This window comes from Solanum stenotomum, chromosome 3 (assembly GCF_019186545.1).
Source record: "Solanum stenotomum isolate F172 chromosome 3, ASM1918654v1, whole genome shotgun sequence".
NCBI lineage: Eukaryota > Viridiplantae > Streptophyta > Magnoliopsida > Solanales > Solanaceae > Solanum > Solanum stenotomum.
The window spans coordinates 7,413,856-7,432,536 of record NC_064284.1 but is presented as its reverse complement, the minus strand read 5'-3'; the positions used below and the strand labels follow the sequence as shown (position 1 = coordinate 7,432,536).

Genomic DNA, 18,681 nt, shown 5'->3' with positions numbered 1-18,681 from the left:
TATCCAAGCCTTAGCTCAATTGTACATGTCTCTTTTTTTCTTCGTATTTGTATTTGCATTTGCTGCACTTGAATCGAAAAAAATCTCTCTACCTTCACAAGATTTGTACACTCTATGCTTTTCAGACCACACTTGTGAAATTTCACTTGTATATCTATTGCCTAATATGTAAACCATGTTTTGGACACGATTTTTGGAGACCGTTCTAAGCACGGTACCATTACCCTTTCCTGCCAAACAGCCCCTAAGCGACCAACCTCCTTTTTTTTTTTTTTTTCCAATCCAAAAACCCTAATAATCCCCCCAGCTTCAGGCGCTAACCAAACAGGAGGAAAGAAACCTAATATTCTTTCTTTCCCGGCGATAATGGCGTCGTCGTCGGAGAAAAGGTGCCTATACGAGGTCCTCGGCGTGAGCCGTGACTGCACGGCCGATGAGATCAGGTCCGCTTACAGAAAGCTAGCGCTGCAACGCCACCCTGACAAGCTGGTTCGATCTGGCGTGCCGGAATCCGAAGCAACAGCTTCTTTTCAGGAGCTTGTGAATGCTTACGAGGTTCTATCGGACGCACGGGAGCGCGCTTGGTACGATTCGCACCGTTCTCAGATACTTTTCTCCAATTCCGGTCCAGGGAATTCGTCTAACTCTGGTTCTGTCCCCGACCTGTTCTCCTTCTTTTCAAATTCAGTGTATTCTGGATATTCAGATAAAGGGAAGGGATTTTACAAGGTGTATGGTGATCTCTTCGAGAAAATCTACCAACACGATTTAAATTTCGCGAGGAAGTTAGGTACAGATTTGCCAAAAGAAGCTCCTCTCATGGGAAATTTGGAGAGTCCTTATGCTCAGGTGACTGCATTCTATAGCTATTGGCTAGGATTCGTTACTGTGATGGACTATTGTTGGGCAGATCAGTATGACGTGATGGCAGGACCTAATAGAAAGTCCAGGCGGGTGATGGAGGATGAGAACAAGAAGCTGAGGAAAAAGGCGCGAAGGGAATACAATGAGACTGTTAGAGGATTAGCAGAGTTTGTGAAAAAGAGAGATAAGAGAGTGATTGACATGCAGATGAAGAGGAACGAGGAAATGGAGAAGAAAAAGGAAGAGGAACGCAAGAGAAGGAAGGAGCTGGAGAGAGAGAAGGCTGAGAGAGCAAGAAATTACGTAGAGCCTGAGTGGACGAAAGCAGAGGAGTTAGAAGATGATGGAATTGAGGAGGAATCGGACGAGGACGAGAAAAAGAAGGCAGATGAGAATGAATTGTACTGTGTGGTGTGTTCGAAGAAGTTCAAGAGCGAGAAACAGTGGAAAAATCACGAGCAGTCCAAAAAGCATAAGGAGAAGGTGTCAGCTTTGAGAGAAGCTTTTGACGAGGAAGATGATGAATATGATGGGGTGGTGGAGGATGATGAAAGTGAGGAGAAAAATGTAGCTGATGCTGATAGAACAACTGATTTATCTGCTGATGATGGTGTGGATGAGTTAGCAGAGCATTTAAAAGGTAGTACACGAATTCAAGAAGATGAGCTCGAGGATGATGAGGTTCAGAGCAGCGATGAAGATGAGAGCACTAATTATCAAACTGGCAGTAATTTAAAGGGAGTGACTGATGAACTTGGATTAGATGATGATGAAGCTAGTGTACTTGAAGCTATGATATCTGGCCGCAAAAGTAGGAAGAATGCAGTTCCAGGCCGTAGTCGTCAAACTTCAGCAAAAAATGAAACCAGTAATGATGAAATGGACTTCATGGAATATAATAATCTTAGAAGTAATAGGAGAAATAGGGGTGGCAGGAAACAAAGAAACAGGAGACCACAAGAAGAAGAAGAAGAATCAGGAGGAGGAGGAGATGTAGGATCTCATGTGACTGAAGTTGATACTGGAGTCGAGGTAAATAGTGCAAAAAATGATAGCTCAGCTTGCCAGGGGCTGTCATCCCAGTCTTCAGCAGAAACTGCAAATGATCACAAAGGAGATGATGTTTCAGGAAACAGTGAAAAAGTTCCAAGTCAAGATACAAACAAGAAAACTACCACAAAGAAAGACAAAAACAACAAATCAAAAGATACAACCAAAGATGCAACCAAAGGAAGGAAACAAAAGGTACTCAAATAAGATAATCCTGACTAGTTTGATGTCAATCTCTTTTTCCTATCCACACTCTTCTATAATTTTTGAGAATTTACAACTCCATTTCCACAGTTATCTACTCCTCCTGTTTCAAGTGAATCTTTTAAGAACCTTATATTAGTTGTCTTGTGATGTGGTTGTGAATGAAACCAAGCTTTGGAATTATGTGTTATAACACAGTTTCATTTGGATTCAGGGAAAATCGAAATCTTCTAGCAACTTGTGTGATACATGTGGGGAGGAATTCGATTCAAGGTGCAGGCTCAGTCATGAATCTTTGTTTTGATTAATGAGTTTATATTTCCTCTTCTTTTCCATATCTAATAATCTGCTTCTCCCCACAGGAATCAATTACACAAGCATCTAGGATCAACAGGGCATGCTAAACTAAAATCGCGGTGATATTGTTCAAGCGGATTGTTGGATGATTGGGGTGGACTATTTGTTCCTTATTCTTTATGGTTTATAGATCATTTTGTACTATTTAGCATCATCATTTTATACGATATTCAAATGAGTTGAAAAAACCGAAGAATTTTGTATCTTGACAGTAGATTACACTTAATTGATGGGTCTAAATACCTGGGCTCAAAATTTTTCCTTTTTCCTTCGATTCAACTGTATGCTCAAAATTCTTGATTTGAACCAATAGACAAGAATTCATATTCAACAGGATCATTTACGTTATGGTTAAATTGAGGCCTTTAGTGGTCCGTCTTCATTTAGAAATTATTCAGCTCTGATGATTTGAAAAAAAAAGAATTAAATATTAATGCAACTGTGCCATAATTGAATACCAAAGACTGTCGCTTTGAACAACTGCACTTACAAGTTTCTAAACAACACAATCACGCACATTCATTCACAAATACTGGGATCAGCTACTAACTGCCAAATTCAATGGACATGATCAGAGTAGTTTGTGGGCAAAATACATTTCACTGCTAAGCCAAAATATTGCAATGAAAGAAGGAACCAGAAACAATTTACACACAAAAATCTACGTTGATCGAACAAGTTATATACACCCTGACCAAATGGGAAGAAGTTGCTTCTGCAAAAAATATGGCACAATAACATTTCTGGTGCATATGTTGCTAGGCATAGTAATCACATAATTGTCTAGCAGCTACTCAATACTGCACTCTGAATTCGCAACTGTACATACAAACAAGCAGGATAGGGCAGTCACAATGCTCTGCTAGCTGCTTCTTGTATGTAAGTGGTGGCTTCCTCTTCTGATAGCTGCTTCCCTTCCACCAAACCTCTAATCAGAGTATTGGCATATTCTTTAGATGGTTTGCACATACCTACTTTACCTGATTTGAAGTTATCAACATCTGACAGCCGGCATCTGATAGAGAAGCAGAAAAGTGATGGATGAGATTCAGTTGGACAAGAAAATACATAAACGAAAGAGCATACAAAACTAAAGGCAACACGCTTACGTCATTGTCAAAATAGGAATACCATTCTCCTTTCCCAGGTATAGCACATTATGGTACCAGCCATTCTACATGAAAGTCAAACAAAATCATACAATGAGAACAATCATCTAGCTCAGAGTTATGTCAAGAAAAGGCCAGACGTCTGGGGCAGGGGGTAAGAATGAACACTACTAGGATAGGATAGAAACTATTCTGTCCTGTTACTAAGATTCTTACTTTCTTTTTTAAAGCAATACTCGTCATCTTTTACTATCCCTTCTGCTCCATTGGTTTCATTTCATTTCAATAGTAAATAAGTTTTCGGCAAATTTGGGGTTCACTAAATTTCACTCTGAAAAACTAAAAAAGAAAGGAACTTATCAAACTGTTCAACACCCCCAGACAGTTAACATTCAGACTCAGATTTAGCTCAGGTAAAGGATTTTGTTTATTAAGAAAATGGAAAAATAAATAGAAAAAAAGATGTTGCAAGTTATTAGAGGCTCGAAATTTCTTGGCAGAGGAAACAAACTCAAGATACAAGAGAAACTTATGTTTGCTGTTTTTAACAAAATAACGGACATTTGGAGTGCATAAATTTATCTTTACTTGGGAGTATTTTTTTTGGCATCATCACTTTACTTGACTCAAGATATAGTATTCTTGTTGACAACTTAATAGTTGAGAGATGCGAACACAATTTAAAGTCCGTGATGAGATTGCCACCTATTGAGCTTATCTGGGGGCAAATTCATGGTTTCCTTCCTAGGATTTACTAGTCTTCGGATGATCATCCCTGAGAACTGATGATTCTATGTTGTTTGGCTAATTATGATTCAACAGATCAACAAGGTCACATCTCCCTCATCCCTCCCATATCAGTCCTTTCAGTTCCTTTTTGATGAGGTGAATAGTTCAATTAATTTTTGGAATGTTTTTCTTGAGCCAAGGGTCTATCGGAAACAACCTATCTTCCTTACAAGGTAGGGGTAAAGTCTGCATACACTCTATCATCCCCATATCCCACTTGTGGGATCACTATGGATAAGTTATTATTGCACAAAATCTCACCCTTATCCCTACATGGCTAATTCATTAATGCAGGTGTAACGCTGACGGATGCCAGGGAGAGAACATCCTCATGAATTACATACATAAAATTTTCCATCCATCACAACCTGGAATTTATTAGTGACTAATTAGCAGAAAATATATGGTTATATCTTATGCTACCATTGTTTTTATGCCCATTTGAATCTTATAGTTTTTGAACCATTATATGCTCTACTTGAACCATTAATACGAGAGTGAAGAGAATAATACTCATGAGAACAATACAGAGTGCATAAAATCACACCTTGACAGCCTCAGCTGGAACACATTTTCTTTCTTCAATAGATTGTAAGTCAGTCATGTCAAACAAAGGGCAATTCATGTCAAAGCTCGAAGTATTCTCTTGAAGTAAAACATCATTAAATTGCTCAAGCCTGTAAAAAGAAAAAAGAATATTAAGTTATAATTCTAAATCACCAAGAGTCGAAGGTCTTTATTAAAAAATGCCAACAAAATGACAAACTCCTAATTACCATGAAAGGAGAAACATTTCAGATAAAGGCAAGAATGACATACGTTATCCTATATAGGCACAAGTAAGCTTTTTCATCACTGTTGCTTTCAGGGTGAAGAAAAGCAACCCCACCCGGACCCCATGTAGCTGTATGCTCACGAGCAAAGAATAGGCGATGGGGAAAAGATTCCCATTTGATCTCCTTTGGCTTGCTTTTATCCAACGAACCAATACATGGCTTTCGCATGCCTTCCACCTGGAATGCATAAAAAAAACGTAGAGACACCCTGAAAGGTCAATACTCTTTACCCTTTCATCAGCATCAATCTCATCTTAACATTAAATTAGTTTCATATCATAAGATGCCTGACTAACTGAGAGTCATTAAAGTTTTGCGGAATCATTATGACCCAAATATGTAAAACCATTTCAAGGAGGCAATAAACATGGCAAACGTTTTACACTATTATCTTCTAAGAAATATTCTCACACCATTCAGTTCTAATTGCACTAGGACGCTGTTTCATTTTTTTTTTAAATCAGTAACTTTGTATCATATCAAGTATCAAAACAGTACTCTGAAACCATATTTACAGTAGAGCTCTAGTGTCTTCCCTCGCTAGCTATAAAGAATCTAGAACATCTATGATAGACACAAACACAATATCATTAGAGTAAATCTGATTACACCAAAAACATAGCAGTAAGATGAAGTTCAAGTTGATCTTCAACACATTATTCTTTAAGCTATCAAAACATCTGAAATTCCTCTCCTTCCAAATTGTCCACCAGATACAAGCTGGGCAATTCTCCATCTACTCCTATCCTTAGCATGTGAACATGTTCCCTCCCAGCTGCTAAGAGCCTCTGTTATCTTGCCTGGCATTGTCCTTGCTATAACCTTAGGGGTTATTTGGTTTGAATACAAGTTATGCTAGGATAAGTTATGTTGAGATTAGTTATGCTGGGATTAATTTTTATTGCTTGTTTGGTTTGTCATATTCAATCTTGTATTCATTGGATAATTTTTAAGAATAAGTTGTTTGTTATTCCACCTTATTTAGTTTTTTTTTTTTACATTTTCTTTGCATGCTTTAGTTATTCATTCTTAAAAATAAAATTTCCATCTTATTTAGCTTAAATATTTTTGTGTGTATTCCCATGATTGTGCCGTGTGTTTTTAAAATAAAACGTTCATCTTATTTAGCTTACATATTTTTGTGTGTGCATATTCATGATTGTGCCGAGTGTTTTTTAAAATTAAACTTTCATCTTATTTAACTTAAAAATAAAACTTCCATCTTATTTAGCTTAAAAATAAAACTTTCATTTTAAGTTTGTTAAAGTAAGAGAAAATTTATTATTAAAGTTATCTACATTTTAATTGATATATAAAATATATTTTTTTACTGAGTAATAAACTATTTAATCAAAAACATGTAATTTAGTAGTGGAGTGAACATTTTAAGAGAAATCAAAATATAAATAAACTTAAGAATTAGGCAAATAAATTCAACTTATAATATATTCATAAATAAAAATTGTATTTATAAAATGTAAATTTTTAATAGAAAAATATATTATCATAAAAACAACGAATAATTAAGGTTGTGAAAGTTATTATAAATGTTGTTCAAAATTATGTTAATATACATGAATATTAATGTGGATTTTTGTTATTTTACATCCTTTATCCCAGGATAAGTTATCCTGGGATTACTATTCCACCCCCAGTGCAGGACTAATTGTTAATCCTAGGATAAGTTATCTCAACCTTTGCAACCAAACAACAAATTATAGGTCACTCAAAATTTATCATGGGATTAAATCTTCTAATCCATCACACCAAATGAGCCCTTAAGGTTTAGGATGATTCTCCACAAATGAGCTGTGTATAGACAGTGCAGAAATAGATGGTTGACTGTCTCAGCTGTTTCTTTACACAGGAAGCATCTTGAGCACAGTGTCATACCTCTGCTCATCAAGTTGTCCACTATTAAAGTGGCCTCCTTTGCCAATAACCATACAAAAATTAATACCTTGTGGGGAACTTTTATCCTCCAAATCTGCTTCCATGGCAAGTTTGCTATCTGGTGGTTGGACTGATTCATAATTTTATAGGCAGCACTGACCTTAAAAATGCCTTGGGAGTTTCCCTGCCACCATAAATGATCTTCACCAGCTTGAACCCCAGGAAATTGATCAAGTTTGTTGAGGAAATCAGCCACTCTTTGAACCTCCCAATCATTGAAATGTTCCAATTTTATTTTAGCAGAATACATAGATAGCACCTTAAACTTGACAAAGACATGAAGATTTCCCAGTAAAATGAATTTTCAACCATTTCAAGTAACTATTTATGCTCACGGTTTTAACTTGCAGACTCCTTCCACACCTCTCTCCATTTTCTCAATCCTTTCATAAGTGATGCTGTATTCACCACTCAACACCTACCTTCACAAAAAACCAATACACGGGTGACCTAATTCCTGCTGAGGTGCAGTTTAGAACTCTCAATCTTGGCATTTCTAGGACCAGATTGTTAATCATTAACTTTATCATTTTTATAATTTATAACTTTTTTTCGTCCTTCTGCTTGACAAAGGAAACTATCAACCATTAGAACAACTTTTCCATACTACTGTAGAACACAAGTATTCGGTTTATACATGAGTAAGTTTTAAGATCATTCTGGAATTTAAGAAGGACGATAAGGTTGTAGAAGTTCAAGAAGAATAAAGCCACACACTTAGAGAGGGAGTGGCCAAAAGTAGCAGTTTAATGTTTTTTCACAACTCACTACTCTCTGGTGCAGGAGGTTTATAATGAATGTATGCATTCCAAATAATGAATTATAGCTATACCTGTCCTCCTGCAATATAGCAAAGGAACCTTGATAACTTCATATTTGATCCAAATGTGGCATACCATATATCAATCTTTGAAAGCTCTTCCCTCCAAGTATGAGAATTAGGGCTAGCTTGACCTGTGAAAATTCAAAGATGATTAAAAGTCATCTCCAGAAATAAAACAGCAAATTTTTGCAAGGGAAAACAATATTATACTTGTTATGCCTGTGCCATCATTAACTTTCAGGTCTGAAAATGGTTGTATTACATTCTCAATATCCTTCTCCAAATCTTGTGCTACCCTGTTAGAAAAGGTGTTGTACTCATCTTCAGAATCAGAGCTAACGACCTGAAGTAGAAGTAACAAAATCTATTAAAGTTAATATAGAAACAATTACATTGCACATATTAGAAGAATTAAATGAAATTAAAGTAAAGGAGCAACAAGCATTTGGCCTACATAAGTTTTCCCAGGGATTTTGTGGTGACACATTGTGAATGAAAAAGTTCATTTATTTTGGGAAGCATAGTAAAGCTTAATAATCCATCCACAACGCCAATATTTAACTGATACTTGCACACAATCCATCCATTGGTTAGTATGTGTGACCTCATAATTTAACACTTGCACAAAGCATTCCCAACGCTAATTCTATGACTAAGCTCTTAATCTAATTAGTGAACTGACGAATCAAGGGAACAAAATGATCCAAGGACATGGCAACCAAAACTAGAGCTCGACAAAAAGGGGTATTTTACTACCAGTAGTAAATTTAACCGCACTTTGCACGGTCATGTAAAGAGCATCACTGAATTTACAAAAATAATATCAACAAAATAAAATTTTACGTGAAGCCTAAGTTGCTTAGATTTTTCACTTTTGGTGCCGCACCCGTGTCGACATGACACGGGTGTGGGATCCATGTCTGATTGTAGATACTTTTAACCAAAATTGATTTCTGTAAATCTATACAAAAGCTAAGGTGAAATTGAAGAAAATGGAATATCTTTTATATAGAAATTTCTATGTCACTCCTTTTCCTTTAATCTCCTTCTAGGATTTTCCTCAAGTTCTCCACATAATATCTCATAACTTAGGTTTTATAACTCTTTTTTTAGATATTTTAATTGTTTTTAGCAGAATCCCACCACCCGTATCCATATCTTAAAAATTAGAACATGAAAGATCCAACCTCTAGATCCACACTCGTATTAGACACCCGCACCCGAGTAACTTAGCATGAAGTTATCCGAGATATAATTGACAATGTTTCACAAATACACATTGAAAATTACAAAAATAAATATTTTCATTTACAATATTTTCCAAGAGTTAGTTTGATTAATTTTAGAAGCTAACTTGAATAAGAATAATTCAATATAATATTTATAATTTAGCTATTGGAAAACAATATGAAAAAATACTATAAGTTGCAATCCTTTGCATATCAATATGATAAAAAATATATATCTTAAAATGTTGGTCAAAGTACATGTAGTTTGACTCTCTCTCAAGAAGCGAAATATGACAAGTAAAAAGGACTGGAGGGAGTAATATATAATACCAACCGATTTAGCAAAGATATTTCAAAGGAATGGGGACATCGACAATGACAACACATATTGTATTGGTGCAGGATAGATAAAGTGGAGGCTTGTCTCTGTGTGATAACAAGGTACCATCGAAACTCAAAGGCAAGTTTTATCAAGTGGTGGTTAGAACGACATTGTTGCTTGGGGTTGAATGTTGGCCAGTCAAAAACTCCCATGTCCAGAAGATACATGTTGCAAAAGTGAGGATGTTAAGATGGATGTGTGGTCATTCTAGGACCTCATGCTTATTTCTCCCCTTATTTAAAGCTTTTACATAAAGTTTCAGTTATAAAATTATTTTTCACCCCATTTTCAAAAGTAGGTAAGTTCTAAGCATGAGGTCAATGGACCAAGACTATTTTTTTATACTCACAAAACATTTTTTTTATCTTGTACTCCTATTGAAACAACAAACTTTACTATATCAGTAACTCTTTCTTCATTTTTCAAGACACCAAATATCAGCATATGCGAAGCGGGAACCGAACACCAGGTGAAAGGTCAAAAGGAAAAAACGAGGTTCAAGGCTTCTATCAAGCGTTTTATATTTCTTTGATTATAAGTAGGGTGAGGCATAAAGAAGTAGGGAATTAGTAATTAAAACTTTTGCTAAAGTTCTGTCCTGCAACGACAACCTATTCGATACATTTTGCAATATAAACTCATGTATGAATGTATTTATTTTTTTCTTCTATCATGTTACCTTTTATTTCATTTAAGCACTTCAAATTTATAGGAGAAAATAAATTAGAACAATATAGATTATGGAGATATGGAAGGAAAATGAAAACAAACATAGAGATATCATCTCCTTAAATCTATAGAGAATATTAATGTGTTTAAATAGCACATAATGATTCATTTAGTTTGTTTCATATATAGTAACATTAGTTTATTCCATATATTATCTCCTTAAATCCATAAAGATTAGAAATGAGGTTATTTGGAATGGGGTAGCCTCGATGGTGTACAAGATGAGGGAAGCGAGATTAAGATGGTTTGGACATGTGAAGAGGAAATGCGTAGACGCACCTATGAAGAAGTGCAACAATTTGGTTATAAAGGGTGCGAGGAAAGACAAAGGTAGGCCGAAGAAGTATTGGGTAGAGGTGATAAAACAAGATATGATGCATCTTCATGTTATCGAGGACATGACCTTAAATAGGAGGGTGTGAAGGACACATATTAGGGTAAAAAGTTAGTAAGGGGTGTTTTGTATTATTGTGCTTAGGGTGGTTAGTGTTTAGTATTATTGTGGTTGAGTTTATCATTGGTATTATTATTTTCTTTAATGTATCCTAGTTTATTGTTTAGAATGTTTCTACTATCACATTATTGTATTATTGTTTTTGGCTCCTTTTCGATAGACTTTGCATTGTTACGTTATTATTGTTGTATTCTCTTCACAGTCTTTTTTTTGTACCTGAATTTGTTGCACTTGAGCCGAGAGTCTTTCGGAAACAGACGCTCTACCTCCACGAGGTAGTGGTAAGGTCTGCATATATTCTACCTTCCCAGACCTCACTTGTGGGATTTCACTAGTTATGTTGTAATCCCTACTGATACTTTTTTATGCATTCCTCTACATTATTATTTTATATGTTGTAATATATATTTTGTATAAATATAATCCTAAACTAAAAATCAAATTAGAATGGACTAAAAATATATATTCCTGAATATAAAAACCAAAAAAAGGAAATGACACTTAAATTATTTATTATTTACCTCTGTTTTCCAATTATTTCTTTTTCATTTCTTCCTCACAAGTTAGAACCGCGCCTTTCATAGTTACACAACTACAATCAATACATTTGGCATCTTCCTTTCTTCTCGAAAAGAAACTATTAAATCACAAGGCAATTCCCTCATTATTCACATTTTAAGAATATCCCAATTTTTAAAATCTCATTCCTTAAATAATATTCACTACCATTAGAACAACACATTGTTATTCTCTATGGATTTAAGGAGATGATATATGGAATAAACTAATGCTACTCTGTATGAAACAAACTAAATGAATAATTATTTGCTAATTAAACACATCAATATTATCTATAGATTTAAGGAGATGATACATCTATGTTCGTCTTCATTTTCCTTCCATATCTCCATAACCTATATTGTTCTAATTTATTTTTTTCTATAAATTCGAAATGCTTCAATGAAAAAAAAAGGTAGACATGACAGAAGAAAAAAATAAATACATTCATACATGAGTTTATATTGCAAAATGTATCGAATAGGTTGTCGTTGCAGGACAGAACTTTAGCAAAAGTTCTAATTACTAATTCCCTACTTCTTCATGCTTCACCCTACTTATAATCAAAGAAATATAAAACGCTTGATAGAAGCCTTGAACCTCGTTTTTTCCTTTTGACCTTTCCCCTGGTGTTCAGTTCCCGCTTCGCATATGCTGATATTTGGTGTCTTGAAAAATGAAGAAAGAGTTATTGATATAATAAAGTTTGTTGTTTCAATAGGAGTTTAAGATAAAAAAAAATGTTTTGTGAGCACAAAAAAATGGCCTTGGTCCATCAACCTCATGCTTAGAATTTTCCTATTTTTGAAAAATGGGGTGAAAATAATTTTATAACTGAAACTTTATGTAAAAGCTTTAAATAAGGAGAGAAATAAATTTGTGTTTGAAACTTATGTGGAAAATAATCAAAAAACACATGTAACTGATATAGAATTAATTGATTAATATGTAATGATTCTCAATAAATATGGTAGTCAGTGATTAATCCTTTAATTAGATAATAAGGGAAAGGGGGAGAGAAAAGTCAAAAAGACGAAAAACGTAATTGTTGGTCATAGAGAGGTGTCACATCACCTATCCTATGCCTAGTTTTAATGTATATGCAGATGATTGCCAAAAGGACATTATTGTTATCATCAATGTTGTTCAAACTCAAAAATATTGACAGGTGCGTGTCAAATCCCCAAAAGTAGTGCATTTTTAAGGATCCAACACGTGTTGCAATATTTTCGGAGAGTCCAAGCAACATAGATTATCATAAGTTTATAAAAAAGAAGTGCAATGATCCAAATGATATCAGCTCGTAAGAGGCACCTGGTCCCATAAACATTCTATAACAAGCAACCAGATTGGCATGGTGACATGATGGGAGTGCCTTGAACGGAGCCCACTGTTAATGGAACTTGAATTGCTGATATCATTTGGATCACTCCCCTCAAGGCACTCCCATCATGACTCCATGTCAATCTAGTTGCATGTTGTATAATGTTTGTGGGACCAGGTGCCTTTTACGAGCCTAGAGGCTACAGTATGTTGAGGTTTAAGCAAAGTCTACATCCCCGGCAGACAATTTTTACAACGATAACAACATCATACCCACTGTAGTCCCACAGAGTAGGGTGTAAAGAGGGTATAGTGTACATTGACCTTACCCATTTCTCTAAGGTACAGAGGTTTTTGAGTGGCAGACAATTCCTAATGTCTAGAATTTTCTAAACTCAACAACATATCACTCATTACATCACAACCTCTTCTCCATCTCTTCTATCTCTTGTTCTTCATTTAACTGTATCTTTTATTTTTCTAAAAAAAAAACATTTTTCTTATTTTTCTAATAGTAACAAATAAAAACTGAAAGGTACATATTTCATACCTCAAAACATATGCCTTACAATACATGCCCCAACAACTTGAGTTGGAGAGATTGTTCTCGAGAAGGGTATTGATGATACTTAAATAGCAAGAAAAAGAAATCTGACCTGAATGTAAGGAGAGCTCATGCTAGTTACTTTCACCGGTAATCTCTCCGAAAATGATTGCCAAAATGAACTCAACTTTTCTCGTACCTGAACACATTTATGGTGTACAATGAAAAATTAAGTATGCACACCTTAAACCATAAGGCCATATTGTTACTCTTAACATGCAGGAAATTTGGCTCACAGATTATGGCTCTGAATTAGAAAAAAAAGGAAAACAAGGAGAAGCACAATGGGCTAGGGCAGAAACATTCTTACAGCCCGTATCACTCGCCATGTGGATTCAAATGGATAAGCCTCAGAAGATCCAATAATTGGTTTTTGCTGTAATAACACTTCAATACAAGCTTGCACAGAATTTGCTATAGAGACCTTATTATATCCACCTTCGAGTGCCATTACAATCTTGCCTCCGGCAAACTCTAGCAACTAAAATATGCAAATAAAAATGTAAGTGAAGTCTCTAAACATGTACTTTATAGAAACAAATCACAAGCAAAGGATAAATGGCGGAAAATGACATAAACAGAAGAAAAACAAAGACTTTCGTTGAGAAAAAAAATCAATGATTACTTTGCAACAGTGACTTAGAGCTCACCTTGTTCAACATTACAGCATATCCATGTGGACTAACACAACACCCACCAAGAGGATCACCAATAGCTATCAAATTAAACATCAAAACTGTTAAAGACTGTTGAATCAGTTTAGTCAGCAAGAAAACTATGATTTCCAATTTGAATAACAGTTCGACAAAATACATAAGAGCAAAGAGATAAAAAAAAATTTATAATGTTAGTTCAGGGGTTTTAATATGTCTCATCGTCCCACGTTGCCAACTTACTCCATTTTAGCCAAATATCCAATGACAAAAGGTCTTGACAAGAAAGCTACTGAAGATTCAAGAACCAACACATGTATAGAGATGTATGAGATAGGTTTCTGAATCAAAATAGCAGGAATACTCAATTAAAGTGAAAGACCAGATCCTTTTTTCATCAATAGCAGTGTCTATGCACCAATCCTTTTGGAATTACAATTCTATTTCTATTAAATCAATCCACTTCAAAAGAGTCCATAAGGTCATATAAATACCTAAAAAATGAGTTTTCTACAGGTAAATTCTTTTTCACCGATGTATACTTCGGCTTTACCTGTCTTAGTCCTAGGAATCCCATTCCTAACAAGCTAGAAGTTAGATAAGCGCTCATAGCCTTTTTCTTGATAGTGGGATTTTGGAAGCTCTTCCCTTCTGCTCGACTTGTACTAATAAAAAGGGTAAAATATTGAAATAAAATGAAAAGGGATTTGTCTGGAAACACAAATAGCAGTAATCATACCACTCTTTCCAAGTACACACATGTTCTCAAGATCCTAGCGTTTTTCATTACTTGCTAGATTTTGGAAGGCAGATGTATACAAAACAACCATCTTTTCCATTTACAAGGACATTGCATCACAAACCAGACACATTCAGCCATTATCCTATCTTTATCCCAACGCTTTACATAAAAATCATCTTTGTTTTTGAGAACTGGAGAAATTTTGATAATTTTCACAACTTGTGGGGTTTTCATGTTTATGAGAAAAAATTACAACTTAAGAAATCCAAATTGCATGTCGAAATAAAACTTTACCAATCTGATTTCAAATCATGATTTCATATCATGTACAAACCGGTCCTAAGTGTAGCTGATTAGTCTCATAGGTTAAGGATAACACTGTTAACCTTATCTTAAATCAAATATGAAACTACAAAAATCAGGTATAAGGAAAATGATTTTTAAAAGTAAAATAGATAATTGATTCAAACACTGCATCGTGCAGACATCAATAACAATCAACCACATTGATAACCAAGAATAGCAATACCCTAAATTGCTGAAAAAACCTTAAAAACGAAAATTGAAGCTGAGAGAGAAAAGATGAGATAGGAGAAACACTAGAAAATGATGAGAAGACCCACAGAGGATAAAACCAAGCTCTAGCTAACCTGCATCAAATCCTGCTGAGATCAGGACAATGTCAGGACAAAATTCTTTGGCAACAGGAATCAAGACATGATCCCACACAGCAAGATAGTCTGCATCACCACAACCGCCATGCTCCCAAGGAACATTTATATTGTATCCTTTTCCCGGTCCTTCACCAGTCATTTTATGTGACCCAGCTTCATCACAAGGATAATATGTTCCAAAATCGTGCCTAATTAAGACCAACAATGATACACCATAAGAGACTAAATTTGATACCTTTTTAAACAAATAATATTCTTTGTCATTTTATTTACATCCTAAAGACTTCAAGTGGTTGAGAAATACAATAAAGACTAGCACATTCACACGTACCTATGCACAGAAAAGAAGAGAACTCGAGGGTCCTTCCAAAACATCTTTTGGGTGCCATTTCCATGATGGACATCCCAATCAACAATTAAAATCTTCTTAATCCCCAAATCTGCCTGCGAGGAAGTTAACCAGGTAATATTTAAAATCGTTGATTTGATTCACAAAACTAATCAAAGATTTGAATCCACCTACGTTTCACTAACTGAAATTAACACTTACTCTTTTATCCAAGAGATATTGTGTAGCTATAGCAACATTGTTGAACAAACAAAATCCCATTGGTTGATTTGGTTCTGCATGATGTCCGGGAGGCCTGACAATGGCAAAGGCAGAGTCTAGTTCTCCTTCAGCAACTTTCTCAGCAACCTGTATGGTACACGCAAGTTCAATGCTTTAAAGAATATCATAGATGCAAAGTGGGAGAACACTAAAATTTGATCATCACAATACACAGTAAAGCACAAAAGAATCATCCAAAAGAACAAGATCCACAATACAATATCCATAAAGCAGATTAACAAATGCCCTTAAGTGCACAAAGTTTACACAGTCCCAAACCAAATACTCAATTAAAAAGGAAGACAACATGTATAGAGCCAATGAAAAGCAACAATTTCTGACAGATTATACAAAAAGCATGAGCACTCCCTCAGTTTAATGTTACCTGGCCACTGTTGTTGACCTATCACACCCCTTAAGCAAGCATTAATTATAAGTGTATTTTACTAAACTAAGCTTATTAATGATGCTTTAGAAATCTAAATTAGACAACTTGTAGTTATTTAATACTAAGGCTAGTATGGGGAAAAATAATAAAATTCTATTGCTTTGTTAAAATGAACAAGTAAAATAGAACATCATTTTGTTTAAGGGACAAGTAAAATGAAACACGGAGGTTACCTCAATCACACAACCTGCAGAAATGTAAGCTGCTTCTGAAGAGCCTTGATTGAAGTATACCGAATTGTACTTCTTAGTCATCTCTTTCCAGAACTTCTGTTGCTTTGAGCTAATGCTTTTGATGAAATCTATATGTTTTCTGTCATGAACCAAAGATATATGTTCATCCTTGGCTTCCTTTCCCCCCATAACAGTGCATCTGAACCAAAAAATAATAATTAATTTTTTTAAAAAAATAGGTTATAGAACGAAAAGGAAATGAAGAAGTACCTCTGAGCGATTCCTGAATGTTGAAGTTTGTTCCAGATTTCATAAATACGATCTGGACTCTCCGGATGATCCTTTAAAATTGGATCAAAATGCTTTTTCATTCTTTCATCGTATATCAGTCCAACTCGTCGTCGTTCCGACGACCTAAAAGAATCAGAATCCATGGACGAGTAGATTGCAGAGAAAATCAATTTTTCCTAGTGAGTACACACTGATTGGCAAAACTGGCAATGCTAATTCAGTTTGACGTATTTATACAATGGGCCCTTTTAGAGAAAAGTCCACTTTTTTACACAAAGCCCAATGTTGTTTTGAAAATTGAAATTTAATGGAGGGAAACCTTAAGGGGTCGTTTGGTTTGAACACAAATTATGTTGGGACTAATTATGATGCAATAAATTATGTTGAGATAAGTTATGATGATATTAGTTATGTTAAAATTATTTTTATTGGTTGTTTGGTTTGTCAAATATGCATGACATAATTTGTAAGAATAAGTTGTGTGTTTACAGAAATGTCCTCTAAAAATAAGTTGTTTGTTTATAAAAGAAGGTTTAAAGGGGTAATTTTGTTATTTTATATTTTTATCCCGAGATAAGTTATTCCTGAATTAGTATTCCATCCACAAAAATGAATAACTTATGTCAGTCATAATTATTAATCTTATGATAAGCTATCTCACATTTTGTAACCAAATAAATAATTGAGAGGTACTAAAAAGTTATCACAGGATTATTTTTTTTTATCCATCACACCAAACGACCTCTAAGTAAAATGTAAAAACTTATTACCATTCTTCTTAGAAACCTCCGTCCTTTTTGTTTTCTTCGAACTTAGCCAAACAACTCATTTTTATCCAAATCATTAAATGTAAGTTCCCTTGACAAAAGAAAATCATGTTGGTGCTATTTTTTATTTAATATATAAAAATATAATTTCGCTCTTTTTAGGAACTTCTGTCCTTTTTGTTTTGTTCGAATTTATACGAACAACTCATTCTTATCCAAATCATTAATGTGAGATCCCTTCTTTTTTTTTTGGGTAAAAGTAACTCCTATTTTCGATAAAAGAAAATCTTATTGGTGCTATTTTTTTTAAAACAAAAAACACAAGTTACAATATTAGTTCTTTCATTTTCGAGAATTTTCTTTTGCTTGACCTAATTAAATAAGGAGTATTTAAGATGTCCCTTGATTCTAATTTGAGATGAAAAAAGTACATTAAAAATCTTAATAGAGGAAACGAAAAAGGTTTTAAAATAACCTTTAACATATTAGAATTAGATAAAGGAAAATGATTTTCTAGAAAATGTTATTTTAGAAGATAAATGAGTTTCTCATTTATTTTTTAGTTTTTGGTAAGTAAACAAGATAATATTATTTTAAAAGTTAAATGTTTTCTTATATAACATGTTTTTCAAATATTTTGACCAATCAAACCTGTGAAAATTGAAATTTCTCCGTACCAAACACTCCAATAGTTAAAAAAAATGTCTTTATTCCACCTATTTAATGAAACGTGCCCCCCTTTTCCAACTATTGAATAAAAAATACTCTCAATGTATTAGAATAACTAAAAAATGTGTTCCTTCCTAGGTAATGGATCAAATTTCTAAACGTTATTCTCAAAATTAAAATTATTCCTTTATTACAACAAAATTATATGATATATATAATTATTTTTTAATTAGATATTTGAACAACATTCCAAACTTGTGTATTCAGCCATTTTTATATATTTAGTTATTTTGAGTTTGAACTTTGCAAGGATAGATTCAAGAAACTCATTTTGTACTCCCTCCGTTCACAATTAATTGTTATGGTTTCCTTTTTTAGAGTTAAACAATA

General features: G+C 34.3%; 2 protein-coding genes across 2 annotated transcripts; one reads left to right on the top strand and one right to left on the bottom strand.

The window, feature by feature from the left end:
* The first annotated feature begins 281 nt into the window (after positions 1–281).
* On the top strand, positions 282–2,806 carry LOC125857753 (DNAJ protein JJJ1 homolog). Its single transcript, XM_049537383.1, has 3 exons — positions 282–2,109; positions 2,333–2,391; positions 2,481–2,806. The coding sequence occupies exons 1-3, from the start codon at positions 367–369 to the stop codon at positions 2,536–2,538; spliced, it is 1,860 nt and encodes a 619-aa protein (XP_049393340.1). The 5' UTR covers positions 282–366; the 3' UTR covers positions 2,539–2,806.
* Positions 2,807–2,953: 147 nt separating this feature from the next.
* LOC125857750 (histone deacetylase 5) lies at positions 2,954–17,058 on the bottom strand. Its single transcript, XM_049537380.1, has 14 exons — positions 16,835–17,058; positions 16,565–16,763; positions 15,884–16,030; positions 15,665–15,777; positions 15,310–15,521; positions 13,915–13,979; positions 13,575–13,745; positions 13,317–13,403; positions 8,196–8,328; positions 7,995–8,116; positions 5,193–5,386; positions 4,921–5,050; positions 3,585–3,649; positions 2,954–3,490 (listed from the first exon to the last, which is right to left on the bottom strand). The coding sequence occupies exons 1-14, from the start codon at positions 16,996–16,998 to the stop codon at positions 3,325–3,327; spliced, it is 1,968 nt and encodes a 655-aa protein (XP_049393337.1). The 5' UTR covers positions 16,999–17,058; the 3' UTR covers positions 2,954–3,324.
* Positions 17,059–18,681: the final 1,623 nt, after the last annotated feature.

Excerpts from the sequence above, each read along its gene's own strand:
- LOC125857753 (XM_049537383.1), top strand. The coding sequence starts at position 367 with ATGGCGTCGTCGTCGGAGAAAAGGTGCCTATACGAGGTCCTCGGCGTG. Across the intron at positions 2,110-2,332 it reads CCAAAGGAAGGAAACAAAAG|GGAAAATCGAAATCTTCTAG; the intron begins GTACTCAAATAA and ends ATTTGGATTCAG. Across the intron at positions 2,392-2,480 it reads GGGGAGGAATTCGATTCAAG|GAATCAATTACACAAGCATC; the intron begins GTGCAGGCTCAG and ends TTCTCCCCACAG.
- LOC125857750 (XM_049537380.1), bottom strand. The coding sequence starts at position 16,998 with ATGGATTCTGATTCTTTTAGGTCGTCGGAACGACGACGAGTTGGACTG. Across the intron at positions 16,764-16,834 it reads CATTCAGGAATCGCTCAGAG|ATGCACTGTTATGGGGGGAA; the intron begins GTACTTCTTCAT and ends TTTTTGGTTCAG. Across the intron at positions 13,404-13,574 it reads CATGGCGAGTGATACGGGCT|GTACGAGAAAAGTTGAGTTC; the intron begins GTAAGAATGTTT and ends AAATGTGTTCAG.